The sequence below is a fragment of the Giraffa tippelskirchi genome, chromosome 9 (genome assembly GCF_054371585.1).
Source record: "Giraffa tippelskirchi isolate mGirTip1 chromosome 9, T2T-mGirTip1v1.2.pri, whole genome shotgun sequence".
Classification (NCBI taxonomy): Eukaryota; Metazoa; Chordata; class Mammalia; order Artiodactyla; family Giraffidae; genus Giraffa; species Giraffa tippelskirchi.
The window spans coordinates 117005614-117029785 of NC_137283.1; the positions used below are offsets into that span (position 1 = coordinate 117005614).

The 24172-nt window shown below is 38.4% G+C and overlaps 1 protein-coding gene across 3 annotated transcripts in view; it reads left to right on the plus strand.

Annotated features, from left to right (window-relative positions):
* The window catches only part of FBXL4 (F-box and leucine rich repeat protein 4), an 83066-nt gene that overhangs the window by 26784 nt on the left and 32110 nt on the right, over nt 1–24172 (plus strand). For all 3 annotated transcript variants that reach the window (XM_081529168.1, XM_081529170.1, XM_081529169.1), the window contains exons 4-5: nt 12306–12651; nt 21373–21617. In XM_081529168.1, the coding sequence (XP_081385294.1) occupies nt 12306–12651; nt 21373–21617 (591 nt within the window). The remainder of the gene's footprint in view (nt 1–12305; nt 12652–21372; nt 21618–24172) is intronic.

Here is a 24172-nt window from a genome sequence, read left to right on the forward strand (position 1 = left end):
TGTATCTTGAGGTGAGCTTGTATTGCTATGAATCTTCCCCTGGCACTGCTTTTACAGTGTCCCATAGGTTTTGGATTGTTGTGTTTTCATTTTCATTCATCTCTATGCATATTTTTATTTCTTTTTTGATTTCTTCTGTGATTTGTTGGTTATTCAGCAGTGTGTTGTTCAGCCTCCATATGTTGGAATTTTTAATAGTTTTTCCCCTGTAATTGACACCTAATCTTACTGCTTTGTGGTCAGAAGAGATGCTTGGCATGATTTCAATTTTTTTAATTTACCAAGACTAGATTTATGACCCAGGATGTGATCTATTCTGGAGAAGGTTCCTTGTGTGCTTGAGAAAAAGTTGAAATTCATTGTTTTTGGGTGAAATGACCGATAGATATCAATTAGGTCTAAGTGGTCTATTGTGTCATTTAAAGTTTGTGTTTCCTTGTTAATTTTCTATTTAGTTGATCTGTCCATAGGTGTGAGTGGGGTATTAAAGTCTCCCACTATTATTGTGTTGTTAATTTCCCCTTTCATACTTGTTAGCATTTGCCTTACATGTTGCGGTGCTCCTATGTTCGGTGCATATATATTTATAATTGTTATATCTTCTTCTTGGATTGATCCTTTGATCATTATGTAGTGTCCGTCTTTGTCTCTTTTCACCGCCTTTGTTTTAAAGTCTATTTTATCTGATATGAGTATTGCTACTCCTGCTTTCTTTTGGTCTCTATTTGCATGAAATATCTTTTTCCAGCCCTTCACTTTCAGTCTGTATGTTCCCTTGTTTTGCGGTACGTCTCTTGTAGACAACATATATAGGGGTCTTGTTTTTGTATCCATTCAGCCAGTCTTTGTCTTTTGGTTGGGTCATTCAACCCATTTACATTTAAGGTAATCATTGATAAGTATGATCCCGTAGCCATTTACTTTTTTGTTTTGGGTTCAATATAATACACCTTTTCTGTATTTCCTGTCTAGAGAAGATCCTTTAGCATTTGTTGGAGAGCTGGTTTGGTGGTGCTGGATTCTCTGAGCTTTTGCTTGTCTGTAAAGCTTTTGATTTCTCCTTCGTATTTGAATGAGATTCTTGGCAGGATACAGTAATCTGGGCTGTAGATTATTTTCTTTCATCACTTTTAGTATGTCCTGCCATGCCCTTCTGGCCTGAAGAGTTTCTATTGAAAGATCAGCTGTTATCCTTATGGGAATCCCCTTGTGTGTTATTTGTTGTTTCTCCCTTGCTGCTTTTAATATTTGTTCTTTGTGTTTTATCTTTGTTAATTTGATTATTATGTGTCTTGGGATGTTTCGCCTTGGGTTTATCCTGTTTAGGACTCGCTGGGTTTCTTGGACTTGGGTGATTATTTACTTCCCCACTTTAGGGAAGTTTTCAACTATTATCTCCTCGACTATTTTCTCATGGTCTTTCTTTTTATCTTCTTCTTCTGGGACTCCTGTGATTCATATGTTGGTGCGTTTAACATTGTCCCAGAGATCTCTGAGGTTGTCCTCATTTCTTTTAATTCTTTTTTCTTTTTGCCTCTCTGTTTCATTTATTTCTATCATTCTATCTTCCACTTCACTTGCCCTATCTTCTGCCTCTGTTATTCTACTGTTGGTTCCCTCCAGAGTGTTTTTTATCTCATTTATTGCATTATTCATTATATATTGACTCTTTTTTATTTCTTCTAAGTCCTTGTTAAACTTTTCTTGCATCTTCTCGATCCTTGCCTCCAGGTTATTTATCTGTAACTCCAATTTGTTTTCCAGATTTTGGATCATTTTCACTATCATTATTTGGAATTCTTTATCAGGTAGATTCCATATCTCTTCTTCTTCTGTTTGGTTTAGAGGGCATTTATCCTGTTCCTTTACCTGCTGGGTATTTCTCTGCCTTTTCATCTTGTTTATATTGCTGTGTTTGGGGTGGCCTTTCTGTTTTCTGGCAGTTTGTGGTTCCTCTTTATTGTGGAGGTTCCTTGCTCTGGGTGAGGTTAGACGGGTGACTTGTCAAGGTTTCCTGGTTGGGGAAGCTTGTGTCGGTGTTCTCGTGGGTGGAGCTGGATTTCTTCTCTCTGGAGTGCAATGAAGTATCCAGTAATGAGTTTTGAGATGTCAGTGGGTTTGGTGTGACTTTGGGCAGCCTGTATATTGAAGCTCAGGGCTATGTTCCTGTGTTGCTGGAGAATTTGCATGGTATATCTTACTCTGGAACTTGTTGGCCCTTGGGTGGTGCTTGGTTTCAGTGTAGGTATGGAGGTGTTTGATGAGCTCTGATCGTTTAATGCTTCCTGGATTCAGGAGTTCTCTGGTGTTCTCAAAATTTGGACTTAAGTCTCCTGTCTCTGGTTTTCAGTCTTATTCTTGCAGTAGGCTCAAGACTTCTCCATCTATACAGCACCGATGATAAAACATCTAGGTTAATGATGAAGAGTTTCTCTACAGTGAGGGACACCCGGAGAGGTTCACAGAATTACATGGAGAAGAGAAGAGGGAAGAGGGAGATAGAGGTGGCCAGGAGGAGAAGAGGGGAATCAAAAGGGGAGAGAGCAAGCTAGCCAGTAATCACTTCCCTATGTGCTCTCCACATTCTGGATCTCTCAGAGATGTTCACGGAGTTACACAGGGAAGAGAAGAGGGAGGAAGGAGACAGGTGGCCAGGAGGAGAAAAGGGGGAATCAAAAGGGGAGAGACAGATCCAGCCAGTAATCAGTTTCCTAAGTGTTCTCCACAGCCCAGAACACACAAAGAGATTCACAGAGTTGGGTTGAGAAGACAAGGGGGAGTGGGGAGATGGAGGTGACCTGGTGGAGAAAAAGGAGAGTTAAAAGGGGGAGAGAGCAATCAAGCCAGTGATCTTGCTTCCAAGTGAAAATGGGTACTGAAGATTGGGTTCTTGAAGATACAAAGTTGATAACAAATACTAAAAAGCAAAGATTCAAAGTCTAGAGTAGAGGTTAGGTTCTCAAAAATACAATATTAAAAGAAGAGGGGGGGAAGAAAGAAAAGAAGGAAAAAAAACCCACCAGAGTCACAAAAATTATAATATATATATAATATATATATATATAAAGTTTGCTTTTAAAAATAAGGTCTTAAAAAAAACATTAAAAAAATACAAAGAAAAATAGGGCCTTTTTTTTTTTTGCAAGGTAGTAGTAGGTTATAAAAATGAAAATTGAAGGAGTAATAGCGAACTTAAAAATAAAATGAGAAAATAAAATAAAATTTAAGAAAATTTTAAAAAATTAAGTTTTAAAAATTTAAAAAATGATAATAGTAAAAATATATCTAGGACTTTTTCTGGAGCTGTTACAGACAGTGTGGGGTCAGTTCATTTTCAGATAGTTCCTTGGCCCAGCTTGTACTTCTCAAGGTCTCTAGGCCCCTTCCTATGTAGTTGGTGCTAACTACAGGTTTTTAATCTGTTGCATCTGTCACTTCCAAAGCGGTTCCCTCTGTTTCTTTTAGCTTCTTCTGTTTGCTGGTCTCTTCAGTGTCTAATTTCCGCCCTGACACAAGGGGGGTGGTGCTGATCACTTTTAGTCTCACTTGTTCAGTCGTGCTGTGGGGAGGGAGGAACACTGCAAACAAATCTCACTGGCGTGTGCTCACAATGTTTCGGCCACACTGGGTTTGCCCTGCTCATGGCGTGTGTGCTTTCCCAGTCTACACTGCTCAGGCTCTAGGCTGCACTGCTGGGAACTGTCTGAATTAGCCCCTGGGGTTGCCTGTACTTCCCGGGTTTAAGCCGCTCAAATTCAGGTTCCTGGGTACTTCACAAAGGCGCAGACTTCATTGAGCCTGGGTTTTGTGCCCTTCCCAGGTCTGAGTAGCTCTGGTGACCAGGTTTTTGGCTAGCGCAATCGGGGGCTATGCCTTTTTCCCTTCCCCCGTCCCAGCTGCTGGGTTTTCTGGGTGTACAAGGGACGCAGCTTCCCAGGTGTGCCATGCTCTCCCCTGGGGAGCTGATCTCTGGCTGCGACCCTCTCGGCTGGTGTCGACCCTCCAGAGTCCCAAGAAGTCCTGGTTAGCGGCGAGGTCTGTTTGCAGTTTGGTATAGGATGCCTCCCTGAGGCCGTGATTCCACCCTTCCGGCTCTGGCTGCCCTTGCGTGCCCGTCTCCTGCGGGGGTGGGCCGGTCCGCAGCCGGCTTGCTCTGCTCAGTCGTTTGTTCTGTCAACCGGCCTGGTGGTGTCTTAGGTTAAGGCTCTTCACAGGAAAGCCATCCCATGGTCTAGGTTGCTGTCTCAATCTAGTTCCCTCAGATTGCCCTCGGGGCACTCAGGCCCAGTCCTTACCCAAAGCAATGCAGCCCGCCCCTCCCTGCCCAGCCCCCACTTGCTAGTTGGGGAAGCGCGTGTCTGGGCTGTGCGCCCGCTGGGAGTTGCTGTTAGGTACGTAAACCGCTGTTTTTAATTATTTATCTATTTTTCCTCCCAGTTGTTTTGCCCTCTGCGATTCCAAGGCTCAGACCACAGACCCGCTGGAGAGAGTGTTTCCTGGTGTTTGTAAACTTCTCTCTTTTTTAAGACTCCCTTTCCTGGAGGGATCTCCTTCCCTACCTCTTTTGTCTCTCTTTTTATCTTTTGTATTTTGTCCTACTTCCTTTCAAAGACTATGGGCTGGCTTTCTGTGTGTCTGATGTCCTCTGCCAGCATTCAGAAGTTGTTTTGTGGAATTTGCTCTGCGTCTACATGTTCTTTCCGTGAATTTGTGGGAGAGAAAGTCGTCTCCCCATCCTATTCCTCCGCCATCTTAGGACCGCCCCGAAAAGCATGATTTGAACTAACTGGAACATGAGCCAATCTGAGAAGTTAGTTGGAAGTATGATTTCTAACATATTTTCAAACAGGCATCATGTTATTGCTTTTAAACACTTTGGTTAACTCAGAATCAGCCTACACAGTGATACTTTAGAGGAGGTCCTTAGGGGATTAGCTTTAATGTTAGATGGATGTTTTTGTAACAACTATGTTCATTTAAAAATAAATGCTGCCTTAAGTATTCATGCATTCTCCCTAAAAACCTGTTTATTTACATCATTTATTTGCATCATGGCACCTCTCTTTTTCTGTCTTGTTTCTGTAGTTCAACCTCCTGATTTTTCAGACTCTAATTATTTGACTAGGTGATTATATTCAGTAATCTAAAAAGTACATAATGCCTTCTTATACCCTGTTCTCCATGTGCCTAAGATCCACCCTGCACTCAAAGAAACCACTTTTATCCACTTCCTCTGCCTTGTTCCAGAGTTTTGTTATGCAGACCTAAACAAATACAAATATATTCATTTTACTTTTCTTTATACACAAAAATAAGCACACCATTTACATTGTTCTACACCTTATTTGTTTCACTTAGTGGTATATATTGGATCTTTTCATATAAATGTAAAGAGAGCTTCCTTAGTCTTTTCTACAGTTGCAAGTAATGTACAATGTATGTATACACCAACTTATTAACCACTCCTCTATTGATGGCTTCTTAGTGTTTCCATACTTTGCTATTATTAGTGTTAATGCAATGAATAACCTTGCCATTGAGTCACTTTGCATGTGTACAAGCATGCATGTGGGTAACTTGTGAGAAATTTTGCTGGGCCAAGGGTCTGTGTATTTGTAGTGTTAACACGTGCCAGGTTTCCCTTCAAAGAGGTTCTACCTATTTATATTCCCACCAGCAGTGTACATACATGTTTTATCAAAGCCTCACCTATAGAGTGTTTTAAGAAATTTTAGCATTTTTGTTAATTTGGTAGGTGAAAAATGTTATCTCATGTTAACTTTAAGTTAAAATTCTTTTGTCATCTCTGAGGTTGAATGTTTTCTCGTGTTTAAGAGCCATTTATATTTCCTTCTCTTCAACTGTCTATCATGTTATTAATATTTGTCCATTTTCTATTACTTGTTATCTTACCAGTTTTAAATCTTTATATTACTCCATTCATTCATTAAATATTTGAGTGTCTACCTTGTACTAAGCATTGGTCTCTGTGTTGAGGCACGTTAATGAACAATGAACAAAATAGACAAAAATCTCTGCTCTTATGAGCTTATTCTAGGCCAAGAGCAGTTTGTGGGCATCTGTTAAACTGTAGGAGCTCAATTGCCCATGGAGGAGGAGTAGGTGCACAGATCTGGTGTGGCCTAATGCACTCCTCCCTTTGAGTTGAGAAGAGGTCCTTGTCTCCTCAGCTCCGAGGAACCTTCCCAGGCTACCAGGAAGCAAATGCAGAATACAGCTCAGCTCCAGCTGGACACTGCTGGTATAATCTTTATTCATTCTTATAAGAACAAGTTTGATAATTCATTGTCAACAATGTTATTAATGAATCAGTTTTTTAAAACACAGAAAACCAGTATCCTTTATTATACAGACTTTTTTCTTTTTTCTGAAAGGGGGTGTTTTGAATTTCTTTGAATAGGATGCTTGCTTACGTGAAAACTGTTTTGTTGGACTCTGTCATTCTCTGCCTCTTTCCTACAAAGCTATCTACTTTTTCCAGATGAATCAGTATCTGGATAAGATATAAAATTTAATTTCTGCATAACTGATTGTGACTATAAATCATGCTCTTGGGTTCCTAGCTGAGAGTTGTAGTGTGTGATTGTGATGAAAATGACAACTTTATATTTACAGATGTAAGTCTACTTTGCTTAACTGATTTTTAGCCGTATTCCACAGAAAACACCATTAGCTTTTGAGGAAAAGAATCTAACTAATATATATTACTGCAGGATAAAAAAGGGCCTAAAATTTTTACTGATTATGAAATCAGTTTCATTGTTTAAAAAACTTGTTAGGAAATACCCCACAATTTGTATAAAAAAACCCCACAATTCTTCTGCCCAGATTTAGTAAGCGTTAGCATTCTGGTGAATCTTTAGACAGTCAGAAACATTGATTGAACACCTTCTCTGCCCACTAACTGCTGGGAACAAAACAGAGGGCTGGACCGATGTGGGTCTTGTTCTTTGAGTTTTGCAGGCCAGCCTGGAAAAGGGCTGGGGAACTGCCGGGTGCATGTGCTGACAGTGGAAAGCCTGTGGGGCTAGAGAAGTCCTCCCAGAGGAAGTGACTTACTTGGGGCTGAGGGTTGAGTAAGGCTTTAATTTGGGTAGGAAAGGTGAAGTGAGAACAGCACGTGCAAAAGTGGAATCATGGGGTGAAATCCTGGTGTTCCAAGAAGTGAGAGAAGTCCCAGAGTGGAGAGAACAAGCTATCAAGGGGTCACAAGCTCTGGGAATTCGTAGAGCTCTTGGATCTGGTTTCCCAGAAGCAGACCTAAGAAGACTGTTCCTCCGCCAAGGATTTGTTAGGAAAGTGCTCCTGGAGAAACCAGTAAGGGAGCAGGGAAAGTGCTGTAAGGAAGGGAAGAAGACAAGGATGCAGTGTCCTGTGAAGTCCCAGTCAGCCTGGAGGCTGAGTTGCCAGGGAGCTGGACTTGGACACCCCTGCTGGTCTGTCTTGGGCTGTGAGCTGGGGGAGTGGGAAGGGGATGGAAGTCTTCCAGAGACCTGCCACTCTCTGATGAAGAGGCTCTGGGAGCCCATGTAGTTCTCTGTAGAAGGCTGCAATTGGGAGCCCTAAGGAGCAAGGCTGCAGATCTGGGGTATGAGCACAGAACTACCGGGAGATAAGCTGAATGTAGGTAGAGAAAATCAGCTCTAATACACTGGTAGACATGATGTATTGATAATAAAAGAGAACTGGTACAGAGTTGTCAGATTATTTACTTTGCTGCTGCTGCTGCTAAGTTGCTTCAGTCGTGTCTGACTCTGTGCGACCCCATAGACGGCAGCCCACCAGGCTCCCCCGTCCCTGGGATTCTCCAGGCAAGAACACTGAAGTGGGTTGCCATTTCCTTCTCCAATGCATGAAAGTGAAAAGTGAAAGTGAAGTTGCTCAGTCGTGTCCGACTCTTAGCGACCCCATGGACTGCAGCCTACCAGGCTCCTCTGTCCATGGGATTTTCGAGGCAAGAGTACTGGAGTGGGGTGCCATTGCCTTCTCCGATTTACTTTGCTACCAATGTCATTTTCATCACTGTCATTTCATAAAAGAAATCCCAGTTTCTACTGAGAAATTAGCATGCTCAGAATCTCAAATAAAGAGCAGTTGGCAACTTTACATGTGTATGTGTATGCTCAGTCTCTCAGTCATGTCTGACTCTGACTCTTTGTGACCCTGTGGACTATAGCCCACTAGGCTCCTCTGTCTATGGGATTTTCCTGGCAGGATTACTGGAGCAGGTTGCCATTTCCTTCTCCCGGAGATCTTCGCGACCCAGGGATCAAACCTGAGTCTCCTGCATTGCAGGCAGGTTCTTTACCACTGAGCCACCTAGGAAGCCCTTATTTCCACCTTAGGGCTTAGCAAGTAAGAGAGTGTTTTAGAGTAGTTCAAGAATTCGTTAATGGGAAATGAACATGTCCCAGAAAATTGAAAAGCAATCTTTCCCCATTTTGTCTGATTACATTTCTTATATTCGGTGAGTGAAGTGGAAAAGTTACAAGTAGTCCTGTAAGATCTCAAAGTCTTTTGACTTCTTGCCTAGTGTTCTACTAAGAGAAAAGAAAATTGTATAGAGTGTCCTGGTCCTGAGGATAAGATCTTAATAGATGCTTATGTAAGAGTCAGAAAAAAGGCAAGTGCAGGGTTACACATTGGAAGAGAGAGAGACAAGGAAAAGAGAAGAGAAATTGAGGTCATATTAAACTGATTGGAATAAAGCTATTTGGAGTTCAAATTTAGTGGTACTCTTTGAGTGTTGAAAGCATTTTCACTATATAATATTGAAGTTAAAGCAGGGAGAAAGAAAATGGCTGTCACAGGATTTGCTGCCAAAGGAAGTTGCTTAAGCAGGGATTTCACGAATTGGTCATGATCTGGTCCCCTTGATTTTGTGAAGCATGATTTTGTCATTTAAGTCAGAAGTAATCAGACCCTTTACTGGTTCTTTTTAAAGCAGATGCCAGTTTGTTAGTGCCCATTAATGGCAGGCTGAGAAACACAGAGTGAGTTAAGTATACCTCTTAGAATACTTTAATTTTATTCTTGTTTTCCTATTCTCTCCCTTCACTTTCAGCTGGTGAAATGGAACAGTGTTGGCAAGAGATCTTTCTTTGTGCTGGCTACTAGATGTGCTTAGTAACCAGGAAAAATTTTGGTTACAGGGAAGTAATTTGCATCCATGTGCCTGGCTTCCAACCTGAATATGTTAGAAAACTTGCTTTCTCCAGTTTCTGTTGATAAACATCTCTCTTCCTCTCTTGTCCACTTGCTGCTTCCCGGGAGCCCTAGAGAGACTTTCTCAGTGGGTAACAGCAGGTCAACAGTTACAGAGACAGGGTGTCTGGTGTCCAAGCACTGGACACATAGTAGGCATTCAGTACAATCAAGAGAAGGAGAAATAAGTGGGCTGGTGAAGAGAATGCTGATACCACCCCGGAGTTAAGTGCTTCAAGTGCAGACGAAGCACAGTCTGATGGGGATTCCACACTAAATTCTGTACATGCGACTGTAGATTTAAAATAATTGTTTGTCAGATTTGTCCAGTAGAGAAATATACTGTATGGGCAGATAAAGTTAGCATCTAAATATGCAGATTACAGAAGCCATGACTTAGAGCAGTTTAATCTCATCAGCACAGCTCTGAGTCTAGAGGATTAAGAGAGTCAGGGCTGTCTCATGGAAAATTATGTGTAAATGTGTATGTTTGTGTGTATGTGTACACAGGTGTGCACATGTGCATTTATTTGTATTTGCTTGCTTGCTTTCACTCACTAGTTTTTAAAGTTCAGGCTTTAGTTTTCTAAACAGAAAGATTTTGGCATAGGAAATACAACCAATATTTTAGAATAGTCATTATTTTGTAATATAATAACATTTTATAACCTATGAAAATATTGAATCATTGTGTTGTACACCTGAAACTAATGTTATAAATCAACTGTGTGATAATTTTTAAAAGATATTGATATATTCTCTTGTTGGGTAGATAGCTTTCTAACTTTAAAATAATATAGTCTAGTTCTGTTAGAATTTTAAACAAAAATTCACTTTAGTGCAGATACCCCTAAATCAATTGTATTGGTCTCATCAGTTTAGTTCAGTTCAGTCGCTCAGTCGTGTCTGACTCTTCGCGACTCCAGGAATTGCAGCACGCCAGGCCTCCCTGTTCATCACCAACTCCCGGAGTTTACCCAAACCCATGTCCATTGAGTCAGTGATGCCATCCAGCCATCTCATCCTCTGTCGTCCCCTTCTCCTCCTGCCCCCAATCCTTCCCAGCCTTAGGGTCTTTTCCAATGAGTCAACTCTTCGCATGAGGTGGCCAGAGTATTGGAGTTTCAGCTTCAACATCAGTCCTTCCAATGAACATCCAGGACTGATCTCCTTTAGGATGGACTGGTTGAATCTTCTTGCAGTCCAAGGGACTCTCAAGAGTCTTCTCCAACACCACAGTTCAAAAGCATCAATTCTTCGGTGCTCAGCTTTCTTCACTGTCCAACTCTCATAGTTAATGTTAATTTAAATGGCCACAGACCTATAAATAATTTTTCATCTTTTTAGCACTTTCTTGGTTACTCTTTAGGTTATCAAGAAAAATCAAAATAAAATATAATGATACCTGATTTTTTTTATTTTTAGACATTTAAAAATATTCTAAAAACTGATGATTTGATATTATTCTACCTTAAGTATGCTGTCATATTTAAACTTATGATTTATGTATAACTAAATATATAATATTTATACTATCTAAAGTCAGAAGCAAAAGTGATACTAAAATAGCATTAACCCTTATATGTTTAAACATGCTAGAAATGTTAAAGAAGTCATTTTAAAGCATCATCTTAACCTTATCCATTCTGCAAAGTAGAGAGAGAGAAGGAGACTTTAGTACATTAATACATTATTTCAATAGAATATTTCTGCTCTAATCAATGCTTGTTTTCAAGCTTATATTTGTAATTTTATAACATAATTTGCATTATAATACAGGTCCAGCTCTGCATAAAGAACATGTTTTGTCTGTGTCTTTGTTTATTGCAAAGGACCTGGCAGAGGTGATTTCTGTATTACATTTTCAGTGTTTCTGTTAAGCTTCATAAAAACTTCTCATTGACCTAAACAATAAAATAGGCTGGTTTTGTCCACATGTGCTGTGAAGCAGCGCAGGCAGTTATTTTATAGGGTCCTGAGTGGTCCTTGGTTCTTGGACATGAGAAGAACCTCCTGCCTCACTTGATGTCCTTTTCCAGCAGCAACAAAAGGATGAGCAAAACCAAAGTCTGAGTTTTCTCATACCTTCTGCCATGTACCCCAGGATTCTTGGAAACAATCTGTCCAAAGTTAGGAAAGCATTTCCCTACGAACATGGTTTTAAATGTTTCATACTTCTGTTCCTGTACGGCTAGCTCTGTTGAACTGCCTGGATGTTCAGTAGAGTGTTCAGATCAATACCATTGTTAGAAACCCTCAAGATTTTTGCATTTAGACTTTAGGAGCACTTCTTAGTCTAGGCTGGCATTTCAAATTTGTTCTTCTGTCTTGTCACAGAAAGTGAGAATGCTCATCCTGCTTTCGTTGCCTCCTTAAATCTGCCACAACCTGCTGTGTTCCTTGAACTCTTCCCCTGCCTCCCAAGGCTGATTATAGAGTGGGGCCAGTCTCTCTATTCCTACTTTCAGGTTGTCTGCAAATACAAACACTCAGAGTCTCTTTATATGCTTGATGGGTTTTATTCCTAGTGTTCAGGAGAGAAGTAGCAAATCTAACGAAAATGGGGTGATTGTAAGGGTTCTGTTAACTGTAAAAGTTCCTACTGTTATTGTCAGTGATATGTTTACTGGAATCCCCATTGAGTTTCTGCCTTATGCTTTTATTCCTAAAGGTAGAAATTACCAAAATTCCACTGAGCTATCAGGGAAATCCAGGAGTGCTTTCTTTCATGTGCTCTAATATTTGGAGTTTACTTTTTCTGTAAAACTGAATGTTGTTTATGTACTTCTGACTAGTGATTCCAGTAGTTTTTAACTAACTGTGAAATCTGCCTAAAATGAATTTCTAAGGAGTTGTAAAATTAATTTAAGTAGTAAAAATATTTTAAGTAATAAAGTCTATGGCGTTTAGATTTAAAATTTTTTCATGTCATGGAAATGATTATTGGTTTGATTGTATCTATCTGCTTTGTTTAATGCTTTTGCTTCACACTGGAACATATTGGGCATGGGCCCCTAACTTTACAGTAACAGAAAATGTCATTCTAAACGGTATTATAGAGAAATTTCTTTCTTTGGCAGATGGGAGACTCTTTGGTCAGAGAAACCTACGAAGGTGAATGCTTCCCAGGCTCGCCAGTTTAAACCTTGTATTAAGCAGATAAATTTTCCTACAAATCTTATACGCCTGGAAATAAATAGTACTCTTCTGGATTACTACACTGAATTAGATGCAGTTGTATTACATGGTACGAAGGACAAGCCCATGCTTTCTCTCAAGACTTCACTTATTGACATGAATGATCTAGAGGAAGATGACTATGAAGAAAAGGATGATTACGAAATGGACAATCTGAACAAAAAGTTTAGCATTACTGCTCTCAGGGAAGGGCCCAGTAATGGATATTTTGATAAACTACCCTATGAGGTAAGCCAAAGATATTCAGTAGCAATATTGGACATACTATCATTTTAAAATATTTAGATATTAATGTTTATTTTGCTGAATGTCAGAGAAATCGGAGCATTAGTGAAGTACACATAATCTGATGTATTGTGTGTTTTGATTTTGGAAAAACTAGACAAGATTGTGTTCAGTAACTTCACCACTTTTGTTTTGGATTGACTTTAGTGATTCTGGACAAATTCTTAGATATGTGTTATTTTATCACTGATTAATAATAACCAAAATACATAAAGCAGTAATAAATTGCACTCCACTTTAATTCACAGTTACACAGTGTAAGCATGGGCAATATGTGTTTAACGTGATACCAGTTATTTTAAAGATGATTTGTTATGAAAAATAAGAGTATTAATAAGGTTGTGAGAAGAATCCTTATTCTGTTTAATAGTGCACAGTTTCTCCAAGGGTCAGTTACTCTTCGCTACTAACTGTATTCTATATTCTTCTAACTAGCTATAATTTTTGGTCTAGGCAGGTACAGGGAGGCTTTACCTAAAGTCTTTTTTTGGTGTGTCTCCACAGGGTTGTTTCTAGGGTATATTTAGCACTCCTCCCAGGCATCCAATGGCATTAGCACATCTCCTGGAATGGGGGTGGGGCCAGGCATTTCTCTCCCCTGCTGAGAAGAGGTGTGTGTGGTTTAAAATATTAATAATATAATCAGATCTTTTAAAGAAAATTTTCTAAACTCAAACTACCATGCAGAGGGCTATCATGAAGATGAAACTGACCAGGAAATCTCTGAGGGTATTCATACTCTGAGGGTATGAATAAAGGGTCAAGAACAGAATTCTAGAATTACTAACATCTAAGGACTTCCCTGGTGGCTCAGACGGTAAAGCATCTGCCTGCAATGCAGGAAACCCGGGTTTGATCCCTGGGTTGGGAAGATTCCCTTGGAGAAGGAAATGGCAACCCACTCCAGTACTCTTGCCTGGAAAATACCATGGACATAGGAGCCTGGTAAGGTATGGTCCATGGGGTCGCACAGAGTCGGACACGACTGAGCAACTTCACTTTAAGAGTCAAATACAGGCAGACAAGTCAGAAAAGGCACTTGGGACAAAGATGAGAGTGTCTTAAAAGCAGTGTTAGGAAGCTAAAGAGGTATAGAGAACATAAAGTGGGTGTGGTCACCACACTACTGCAGAGAGCTCAGTGACAGTGGCCCCTGCTTTTGGTCATCGGGAGAGCTTTGATAATCCTTTGCTATCATCAGTTCAGTGGAAATATGACCATAGGTGAGAGATGGGAAAAACTTTTCCATATCTGGTTAAGACATCAAGGAGTGGGGAAGAAGCAGAGAAAAAGTATTTGCTGTCTGAGCATAAGCAGAAAAAAAACTTCTGTTAATTTACTCTAATTATGGGCTATAACATGGATAAGACTGTTTACCAGTAATGAATAATACTTGGCATCCTGACTAACACTCCAGTCCTTCATGTCATATTCAGAGAAGGGCATATCAAAATGAGGGAGAGTATGACATTATTATAGATATTATTTGCTCTAATTTGTCTTTTAAAAGGAGAAAAGATGGGTGGCAGAAGATGCGGTAGAATAGGAAGGTAGCTGTTTGTAACACAAGTTGGGAGAGATTTCAGCCTGTTTTTATGCTGTAGGGAAGGAGACTGTAGAGAGTTAAAGCTTCTAGTACATGCAGGGGGTTTAGTCAATACAATAAAGTCATGTGGAAGAACTGGGAGATAGAATCAGTCGTCCTGAAGGAAATTAAATAGCCATGATGAAAGCAGTGCAAGGTATAGAGAGTTAATGCTCCAAAATACCAAGTGATTTCATGGTAAATAAAAGGAGAAACTTTTTTTTAAAGTTACCCAAATTATAGGTACTTCAAATTATTGTAAGGGAAAAAAAAAACACATTTAAATAAATATGCCAAGTGATATCATCTTTCCATAGTTGAAAATAATTGTATTATGAGTAGAATGAATTTTGAGGGCAGATCAACTTTTTTGAGAGTCCTTTCCTACATTCAGTTCAGTTCAGTCGCTCAGTCGTGTCCGACTCTCTGCGACCCCATGAATTGCAGCACGCCAGGCCTCCCTGTCCATCACCAACTCCCGGAGTCCACCCAGACCCATGTCCATCGAGTCAGTGATGCCATCCAACCATCTCATCCTCTGTCGTCCCCTTCTCCTTCCGCCCCCAATCCTACCCAGCATCAGGGTCCTTTCCAATGAGTCAACCCCTCTCATGAGGTGGCCAAAGTATTGGAGTTTCAGCTTCAACATCAGACCTTCCAATGAACACCCAAGATTGATCTCTTTTAGGATGGATTGATTGGATCTCCTTGCAGTCCAAGGGACTCTCAAGAGTCTTCTCCAACACCACAGTTCAAAAGCATCAATTCTTCGGCGCTCAGCTTTCTTCACCGTTCAACTCTCACATCCATACATGACCACTGGAAAAACCATAGCCTTGACTAGATGGACTTTTGTTGGCAAAGTAATGTCTCTGCTTTTAAATATGCTATCTAGGTTGGCCATAACCTTCCTTCCAAGGAGTAAGCATCTTTTAATTTCATGGCTGCAGTCACCATCAGCAGTGATTCTGGAGCCCCCAAAAGTAAAGTCTGACACTGTTTCCACTGTTTCCCCATCTATTTCCCATGAAGTGATGGGACCAGAGGCCATGATCTTAGTTTTCTGAACGTTGAGCTTTAAGCCGACTTTTTCACTCTCCTCTTTCACCTTCATCAAGAGGCTCTTTAGTTCTTCTTCACTTTCTGCCATAAGGGTGGTGTCATCCGCATATCTGAGATTATTGATATTTCTCCCAGCAATCTTGATTCCAGCTTGTGTTTCTTCCAGCCCAGCGTTTCTCATGATGTACTCTGCATATAAGTTAAATAAGCAGGGTGACAATATACAGCCTTGACGTACTCCTTTTCCTATTTGGAACCAGTCTGTTGTTCCATGTCCAGTTCTAACTGTTGCTTCCTGCCCTGCATACAGGTTTCTCAAGAGACAGGTCAGATGGTCTGGTATTCCCATCTCTTGCAGAATTTTCCACAGTTTATTGTGATCCATGGTGTCAAATGGTACTTTAGGCTGGGATGTTTTTGTTGTTTAGTCTCTAAGTCGTGTCTGACTTTTTTGTGACCCCATGGACTGTAGCCCGCCAGGCTCCTCTGTCCATGGGATTTCCTAGGCAAGAATACTGGAGTGGGTTGCCATTTCCTTCTCCAGGATATCTTCCTGACCCAAGGATTGAACCCACGTCTCCTGCATTGGCAGGTGGATTCTTTACCACTGAGTCACCTGGAAAGTCTCTTAGGCTAGGATACTCCCATATAAAAACATATTTGACAGACACTAGCTACTAGATGAATAATGATTAATGGGTATTGTGAGCCTAAAGCCTGTTATTTTTCACTTAATCAAAATCCAAAAGTGCTTTTCTACATGCCAATGTCATGGTCTCAATAATTTCATTATTCTTTTTCTATTTTGGTATTTGCTTAAAATATAACATTAGGGAGTTTCCATGGTGTCTCAGATGGTAAAGAATCTACCTGCAATGTGGGAGTCCCAGGTTTGATTCCTGGGTTGGTAAGATCCCCTAGAGAAGGGAATGGCTACTCACTCCAGTATTATTGCCTGGAGAATATTAAGGATCAGGAAATGTTTTCACACAGTATACATCTTTTAATATTGGTGACTTTTGTTTGGAGTGATGCCAGCAATTGCTGGGAGTTATTTAAATTACAAATCATCTGGAAAAAAATAAATTATTTATCCTCTGGTACAGGGATATATTTAACTTTTAATGCCTCTTTGTACTAACTGCTTTAAAATTTTACTGAAATAACTTTTAATATTGTAGTTAAAACAACAAATATTAAAGGTCCTACTGTTTCCAAGCCTGGATGGATCATAGGTTCTTTCACACGTTTAGGAAGTGATCCCATCCTGTGTTATTTAAACTCTTTCATAGACTAAAGAAAAAGGAAAGTTTTTAACTTCTTAATGAAGCTGATATAACACTATAGCACATAAAAATAAACTTACAGACTAATTTTACTTCTTCATCAAAATATAGTGAATATAATTACTTAAAAATAAAAAAATCATTTAGGATGTATTCCTGGAATTAAGGCTATTTAGGTATTAGATAATATACATGATAATATACAGTACTATAAAATGGTAACAGAGTCAAAGGAGAAAAATGCTACGGTCATCTCAGTAGACGTGCAAAATTAGTTGACAAATGGCAGCTGGATAGAAATCCAAATTCTTATCAATGTCAGTTTAAAAGTAAATATCTTATTAAGCTATCCATGAATTGTCTACTACCAAGTATTAGTAACCAAGAGCTAACATCATATTTAATTATCAAACACTAGAAATGTATTGTTCAGTAGTCACTGGCCAGGATTCCTTCTCCACTGGAATCCTGTAGTCACTAGCCACATGTAATATTGAGTACTTTATGTCTAATCTGAAGTGAAATAAGCTGAAAATATATACATAAGATTTCAAAGACTTAATATGACAAAAAAAGATTTAGTATCTCAGTAATAATTTTTGTGTTGAGCACATGTTGAGATGATCGTCTTAATATCTCTCATCAATAAAATACATTAAAATTAATATCACCTATTTTTGAATTTATTTTATTTTTTAATTTCATTGAGGAATAATTGACAAATATAATTGTTTGTATTTAAAGTGTACAGCGTGACTTGATATACATTGTGTAGTGATTACCAAGATCAAGATAATGGACACATACATTACCTCCCATTTTTAACTCTTTTGTGTGAGTGTGTGTGGTGAGAATGCTTAAGATCTACTCTAAGCAACTTTCAAGTATACAGTACTATATTATTAACTACAGTCTTTTGACTTCCAACAACTTGTAGTTACTAAAAAAATTTTAAATTACATATGTGCGTCACATTTTTGGCTCACATACAAATTAAGAGTCAGGAACAAGACAACAATTTTACTTAACATTGTTCTGGATATACTATCCAGTGCTGGAAGATGGGAGAAAGAAATAAGAGGCGTGATTTTTGAAAAGAAAGCTGTAAAATTTATTGTCATTTGCAGACAATATGATTATGTATTAGAACACTTAGGAGAATAGACCAAAAACTATTCAGAACAATAAGTAAGTTGGCAGGCTACAAAATTAATAGATAAAAAATCAATAGATTTAAGAACTCTAGGATCAAAAAAGATAGTTAAATGATAAATTATGCCATGCTCTTGAGTAGGAAGACACAACAAAGAGGTCAGTTTTCTTTAATAAAATCTGCGTGTTCAATGAAGTTCCAGGTAAAATGCAAACATAATTTGTCTATTTTTTAATATAAAAGTTCACCTAAAGGCTATGAAAATACTCAGGAAAATTTTGGAAAAGAAGAGTGATGGAGGGAGCCCTAGTCCCACCAGAGAATAAAACATATTACGAAGCCATAGTACTGATACCTGTGGATCAACAATGAAGGTAGATTCTCATTGCAACCAAATAATCCAGTGCATTCCCACATATAAAATTTTTTAAAAATTTATTTATTTTAATTGGAAGCTAATTACTTTACAATATTGTGGTGGTTTTTGCCATACTTTGACATGAATCAGCCGTGGGTGTACATGTGTCCCCTCGTCCCGAACGCCCTTCCCACCTCCCTCTCCATTCCATGCCTCTGGTTGTCCCAGTGCACTGGCCCTGAGCGCCCTGTTTCGTGCATTGAACTTGGACTGGTCATCTATTTCACATATGGTAATATACATGTTTCAATGCTATTCTCTCAAATCATTCCACCCTCACCTTCTTCCACAGAGTCCAAAAGTCTGTTCTTTACATCCGTGTCTCTTTTGCTGTCTTGAATATAGGGTCATCGTTACCATCTTTCTAAATTCCATATGTATGCGTTAATATACTGTATTTGTGTTTTTCTTTCTGACTTAACTTCACTCTGTATAATAGACTCAGGTTTCATCCACCTCATTAGAACTGACTTAAATGTGTTCTTTTTTTATAGCTGAGTAATTTTCCATTGTGTATATGTACCACAACTTGTTTATACACTCATCTGCTGATGGACATCTAGGTTGCTTCCGTGTCCTAGCTATTGTAAACAGTGCTGCAGTGAACATTGGCGTACACGTGTCTCTTTCAATTCTGGTTTCTTGGTGTATATGCCCAGCAGTGGGATTGCTGGGTCATATGGCAGTTCTGTTTCCAGTTTTTTAAGGAATCTCCACACTGTTCTCCATAGTGACTGTACTAGTTTGCATTCCCACCAACAGAGTAAGAGGGTTCCCTTTTCTCCACACCCTCTCCAGCATTTATTGTTTGTAGACTTTCTGATAGCAGCCATTCTGACCAGCATGTGATGGTACCTCATTGTGGATTTGATTTGCATTTCTCTGGTAATGAGTGATGTTGAGCATCTTATCATGCCACATGTAAACTTTTAAAAAGACAGAACAGAACTTATTTATTTGACCCAGTGGGCTATTGCTATGGGAGAAATAAATGGAATAGAATAGAGACCAACAGGAAAGAAGGAAACCTTGGGAACTTCCTTGGCAAGGGTTACATTTCTGTCATTAAAAGCAAAACAAACAAAACCCCAAGACGACAGTGCCCTACTATTTTTGTTGCTGTTTTTCTTTTTTTTTTTTTTTTTCTCCTTTTCCTGCCTTTCAGGATGGCAGCATTAAAAATATTGGTACTAGTCTGAATAGTTATGAGTGAATGGGTACTTTTATACACTGTTTGTGTAAATTGATGCAAACATTCTGAAGGGCAATTTTGTGTTTATATCAAAACTTTTAAATGCATGAAATTTACCCTACGATATATTTGCAGAATTTACCAAGATATGCATACATACACACAATGATCTTGCAGTGTTATTTACAGTAGGGAACAAACCAGGAAATACATCAATGAGAAATTAGTTGAATTAGTGTGTCACATCTACAAAGTGGCATGGGGTGGATTTGTGTGTGCAAATGTAGAAATATCTACAAGATACATCATTCAGTGAGAAAAGCAAGGTGAAGAACAGTGTATAAAGTATCATTCTTTTGGTGCAAATCCAGGAATAGAATTTCATACATATTTATCTGGAAAAGATCAGAAAAACTGTTATCAGTGTTTACCAAGGGGTTGAGGGATTATTAGATTTGAGGGTAGAGAGGGAAAACTTATCATTTTCTACCTGCCTTCACTGTTTGGATTTTCTAATATTTTACCTGAATTTTCTCTTGTTATTTGTTTAATATTTTGCTTGTCGACAGTTTGCATGTCATCTAGATGGTGAGAGTTTAGACTAATTTTTAATTTCCCTGTATTTCCCTGTTTTTATAACACAAACACCCACACCCCTTAATGGTATTTTCAAAAGTCAAGTTCACGTGTTAAAAAGCAAAAACACCCCAAGCCTTCTTATACTTAATATGTGTATTATCAATGTGCATTTTTATATGTACTCTTTAAGCTTATTTTAAATATATTGATGTCACTCTTTGTTGTACTTTGGCCTCAAACAGGGTTATTCTGACCTGAAAATAATACTGGGCTTACATAGTTAAATAAATTGATGAAGAACATTTCGGTTAAAGGGCATAATCGCAAATCAAAAAGTATAGCTAGATAAATGCACTGCATTAAGTGAAAAACTCAACCTTCCCTCTCATCTAGAGGTTTCTTTTTTTACCATTTAGCAAATATTCAGTTTTTTTTCTTCGTGTTTCTTGGTTCAGAATAGGCTACTTAGCTATGATTCCTTGAAAATTAGTTTAGAAGCCCCCAACTGTTCACCATTAAGAAAAAACAAATCTTGAACTACTAACAGTTCAAATAAACTATTAGAATTAGAGATAAACATCTTTTTGTTTCCTCCTCCTTAATACTTTTTTTGGTATCTGTTAGCTACTCCATCATCATTGCCAGTTCCTGATTCCTCTTCCCTGGAATTCTGCAGTTGCCCCCTGGCTGGTTTCCCTTCCTGCCTCCAAGAGTGCCCCCCTGCAATGATCTTTCTAAAACACGAATCTGACTCTGTCACTCTGCAGCTCAAATCCCTTGGAAACTCCACATTGCTTTTTGTGTAAATCCAGTCTCCTCTGTGAGGCTCTCTGTGACCTAATCCTTACCACCAACTAGTCTTTCCTCTCCCCAGTTTTGCCTCTCACTCTTTAAAGTTAAGCCTTCGTGGCCCAAGTCTACTTTTACTGTAGTTAAGTCTGTGTCTTGTGTTAGGGTCCAGTGGCAGTCTATGCTCCTAGCAAAGTTATTAAAACAGTCATTGTCCTTATCAACATCCCACTGAACTCTGAAAACCCTGAAAGGGGGAGCTCTTCTATCACCAGTGATAGATGCGTAATCGATGTTCAGTAAAGGTTAAGTCTGTGAAAAATTGTATTAGATTACCAATATATACTTTTTGCACTGTAAAAAAAAAAAATAACTAACATGAATTGAGTGAACACTTTTGAAATATAATATGTATATAGCCTTATGTAAGTATGGGTACTACTGATGTGGATAATTCTATTGAATATTGATTTATTTAGTATGTGAAAATACTATTATAAAATGTATGATACTGTTGTTCTTTATTAGATCATATCATAGGCTTCATAAAGTGATACTGTTTTTTCAGTCTGGGTGATCTTGGTTTCCTGTTTTATGTAGCTCATTCAACTGATTCTGAATCATCTTACGCTACCAGACCTGTGTAGATTAGCACAGACTTGCAAACTACTGAACCAGCATTGCTGTGATCCTCTGCAGTACATCCACCTCAATCTGCAACCGTACTGGGCGAAACTAAATGACACCTCTCTAGAATTTCTGCAGGCTCGCTGCACTCTCGTGCAGTGGCTTAATTTATCTTGGACCGGCAATAGGGGCTTCATCTCTGTTGCAGGATTTAGCAGGTTAGTGCCAAACCTCGTTGAGGTTATTTCACCAGCAGACTGTACTTACTATATAGTAGTTAACATAGTAAAAGTTTGAAATCATACACCATGTACTTTATAGAAATCAAGAGAAATACATTTTGTGTATCATGTTCAGAATGCTTCTGCTTACAAAAGTGGATGAGTTCATTTTGCCCTCCTCTTACAGCTCAGCTTCATAAGATGGAGGGTAAATTATGTCCTTTACCTCAAATTTTTTAAAATCCCAAGTAACTTTCAACAGAGCTCCTTTTTTTTTCTTTCTCATATTTTCAGCACAGATGATTAACACATTTTAAGAACTATTTCCAAATCAAAATCTACCTCTCTAATGTGATTTGTCAGAAATGGAAAACAATTTATTATAGAACATTTTTAATTAAATCTTAATTACATGTGCAATACATCACCCAAATTTAGAAGCTCATTTAAACTAATTATGTTGAAAATGCAATTGCATGTTAAATAGGCGACCACACTTGCAGACCTGCCCAGGTGTTTCTGCTCCTTTCTATTTAAGCATTTAGTTTCCTTACTATTAAATGTCACCTGTTAAGCACTTGAAAGCTTGCACGCGTGCATATTCTTTTAGCAACACCATAGTCATTTTTTCTTATGATACAAACAGGTGTTTTTCTCTTAACCTTGATGATGGTTATTCTCATTGTAAGTTACAGTATAATCCATTTCATTAAGTTAAATAATGAAGAAGTAGACACTTCAGGGAAATTACCTGTTATTTTTGATTAACAAATAATCACCTATCGTGTTTTTAGAAGTTAGAATGAACTGCAGCTTTCCCTACACACATCCCCAGTGGGTGCATTCCTACACAGTGGCTTATGAATTAGAAATTTGTATTTTGAGCTTTGTTTCCCCTTGACTTAGAGTATAAAATTAAAGATGCAGTTCCAGAAATAAATATTTGATACCCTTAGATTCAGATGAAATCATGTTTGAAATAGCACCAATGTGTTCAAAATGCTAATATTAATAGTTTGTGCATCAAAATAAAAAATGAGCACAAGCAGTAACGGCTTACAGCACATGTTGAAGCCATGGATGCACTGGATTTCTTTCTTTTCTGCCAGAAACGAACCAGAGGAAGGGGTTCTTAGATAAAGTGTTGTGGGATTGAGGGTCAGAATCTAAAGATTTTGTAACATGCTATGTATACAAAATTCTTTTTTATTATGTAAATTTGCTTAAGAGGGGATATATATATATATGATATGTAGGTATTATATATATATGTAAGAAAATGAGTTGTTTCTTTTTGGCAGTGTAATTTTGGTGAATTTTGATAGAATCCACATTTTGAAAATTGCCGGATTTTTGACAGCTCTCCATTGAAACACAGCTTAGTCCTTTCTGCTTCCCTTTCTGCAAACACATGCTTCATTGGCAAATTGTCCTCACTGCTAATGGGACCAAGAAGAACTGAAGCTAATGATGACTGTGGGTGTTCAGAGAGTGCACTGTGGATCATAAACCAAGGCTAACTGAGAGCAGATAGAACCATTGGTATCAGTAAGCATTATTTTACATTATAAGGATTTTGGGGTATTTTAATTCCCCTCATAGCTCTTTCTTCAATGTTTCCCACTATTTGGGACTTATTATGTGTTTGTTTTCACTGTTGGTGTGTAGTGTGTAAGGCATTAGGGTGAGTATTGTGGACCATGTGAAGAGATAGATGATATAGTTCCTACTACAAAAAAGATACAGATATAAAGATAAACATTTAAACATATCATTCCCATATTTTTATAAATAAAATAACAGGGAGGCAGCTAATGAGTAAAGACATTAATGAAAACATTGGTAATGAATGACCAAGTCCAACTTCCTAGGCAAAATGTGGCATATACCCATAGTATAATGAGTAAAATATAAAGATAATATTAAATCAGTTTTTAGAAACTCTCTTTTTGTAGCTTCTTCTGGTGTATGAGCAGAAACATAAGTTGTTAGAAGAAAACTTCACAATGCTATTTTAAGAATTTTAGACATGCAGTGGATAAAGATCTTCTTTTACAAGGTTAAAGCTCCAATCTACTTTCTCACCAGCAATTTCTCTTCCATTTTCAATTCACCCATTTAGTTGCCGTGGAGCTGTTTGAATAATCACAAAAGTACATACATAAATTTAACTTTTCCATACTTCACAGGAGTATTTCAGCCAGTAAAACCATGTATCTTGATAGCATTCCTTTAAGCATAGTCATTGTTCCCATTAAGCAAAGAAAATTAATTAGCCCCCAACTAAAATAAATAATTTTAAAAAAAAAGAAAAGAAAAAGTTGAAATAACAGGGAGAGAGTCTTTTTGGGGATGGGAGATACTGGAGCTTTGCCTACTGATTACTGTTGGCCCCCTTGACTTGACTGCTGAATTGATAGTCATTATGGCTTGTAGGCAGCATTCCCAGAATAAACAATAAATATTCATGGCTTGATTATTAATGAATAATCTATGAATAAGTGTGGTCTATTTATGCTCGTTACTGTGAAGAAGGCTTATTTATAATACTT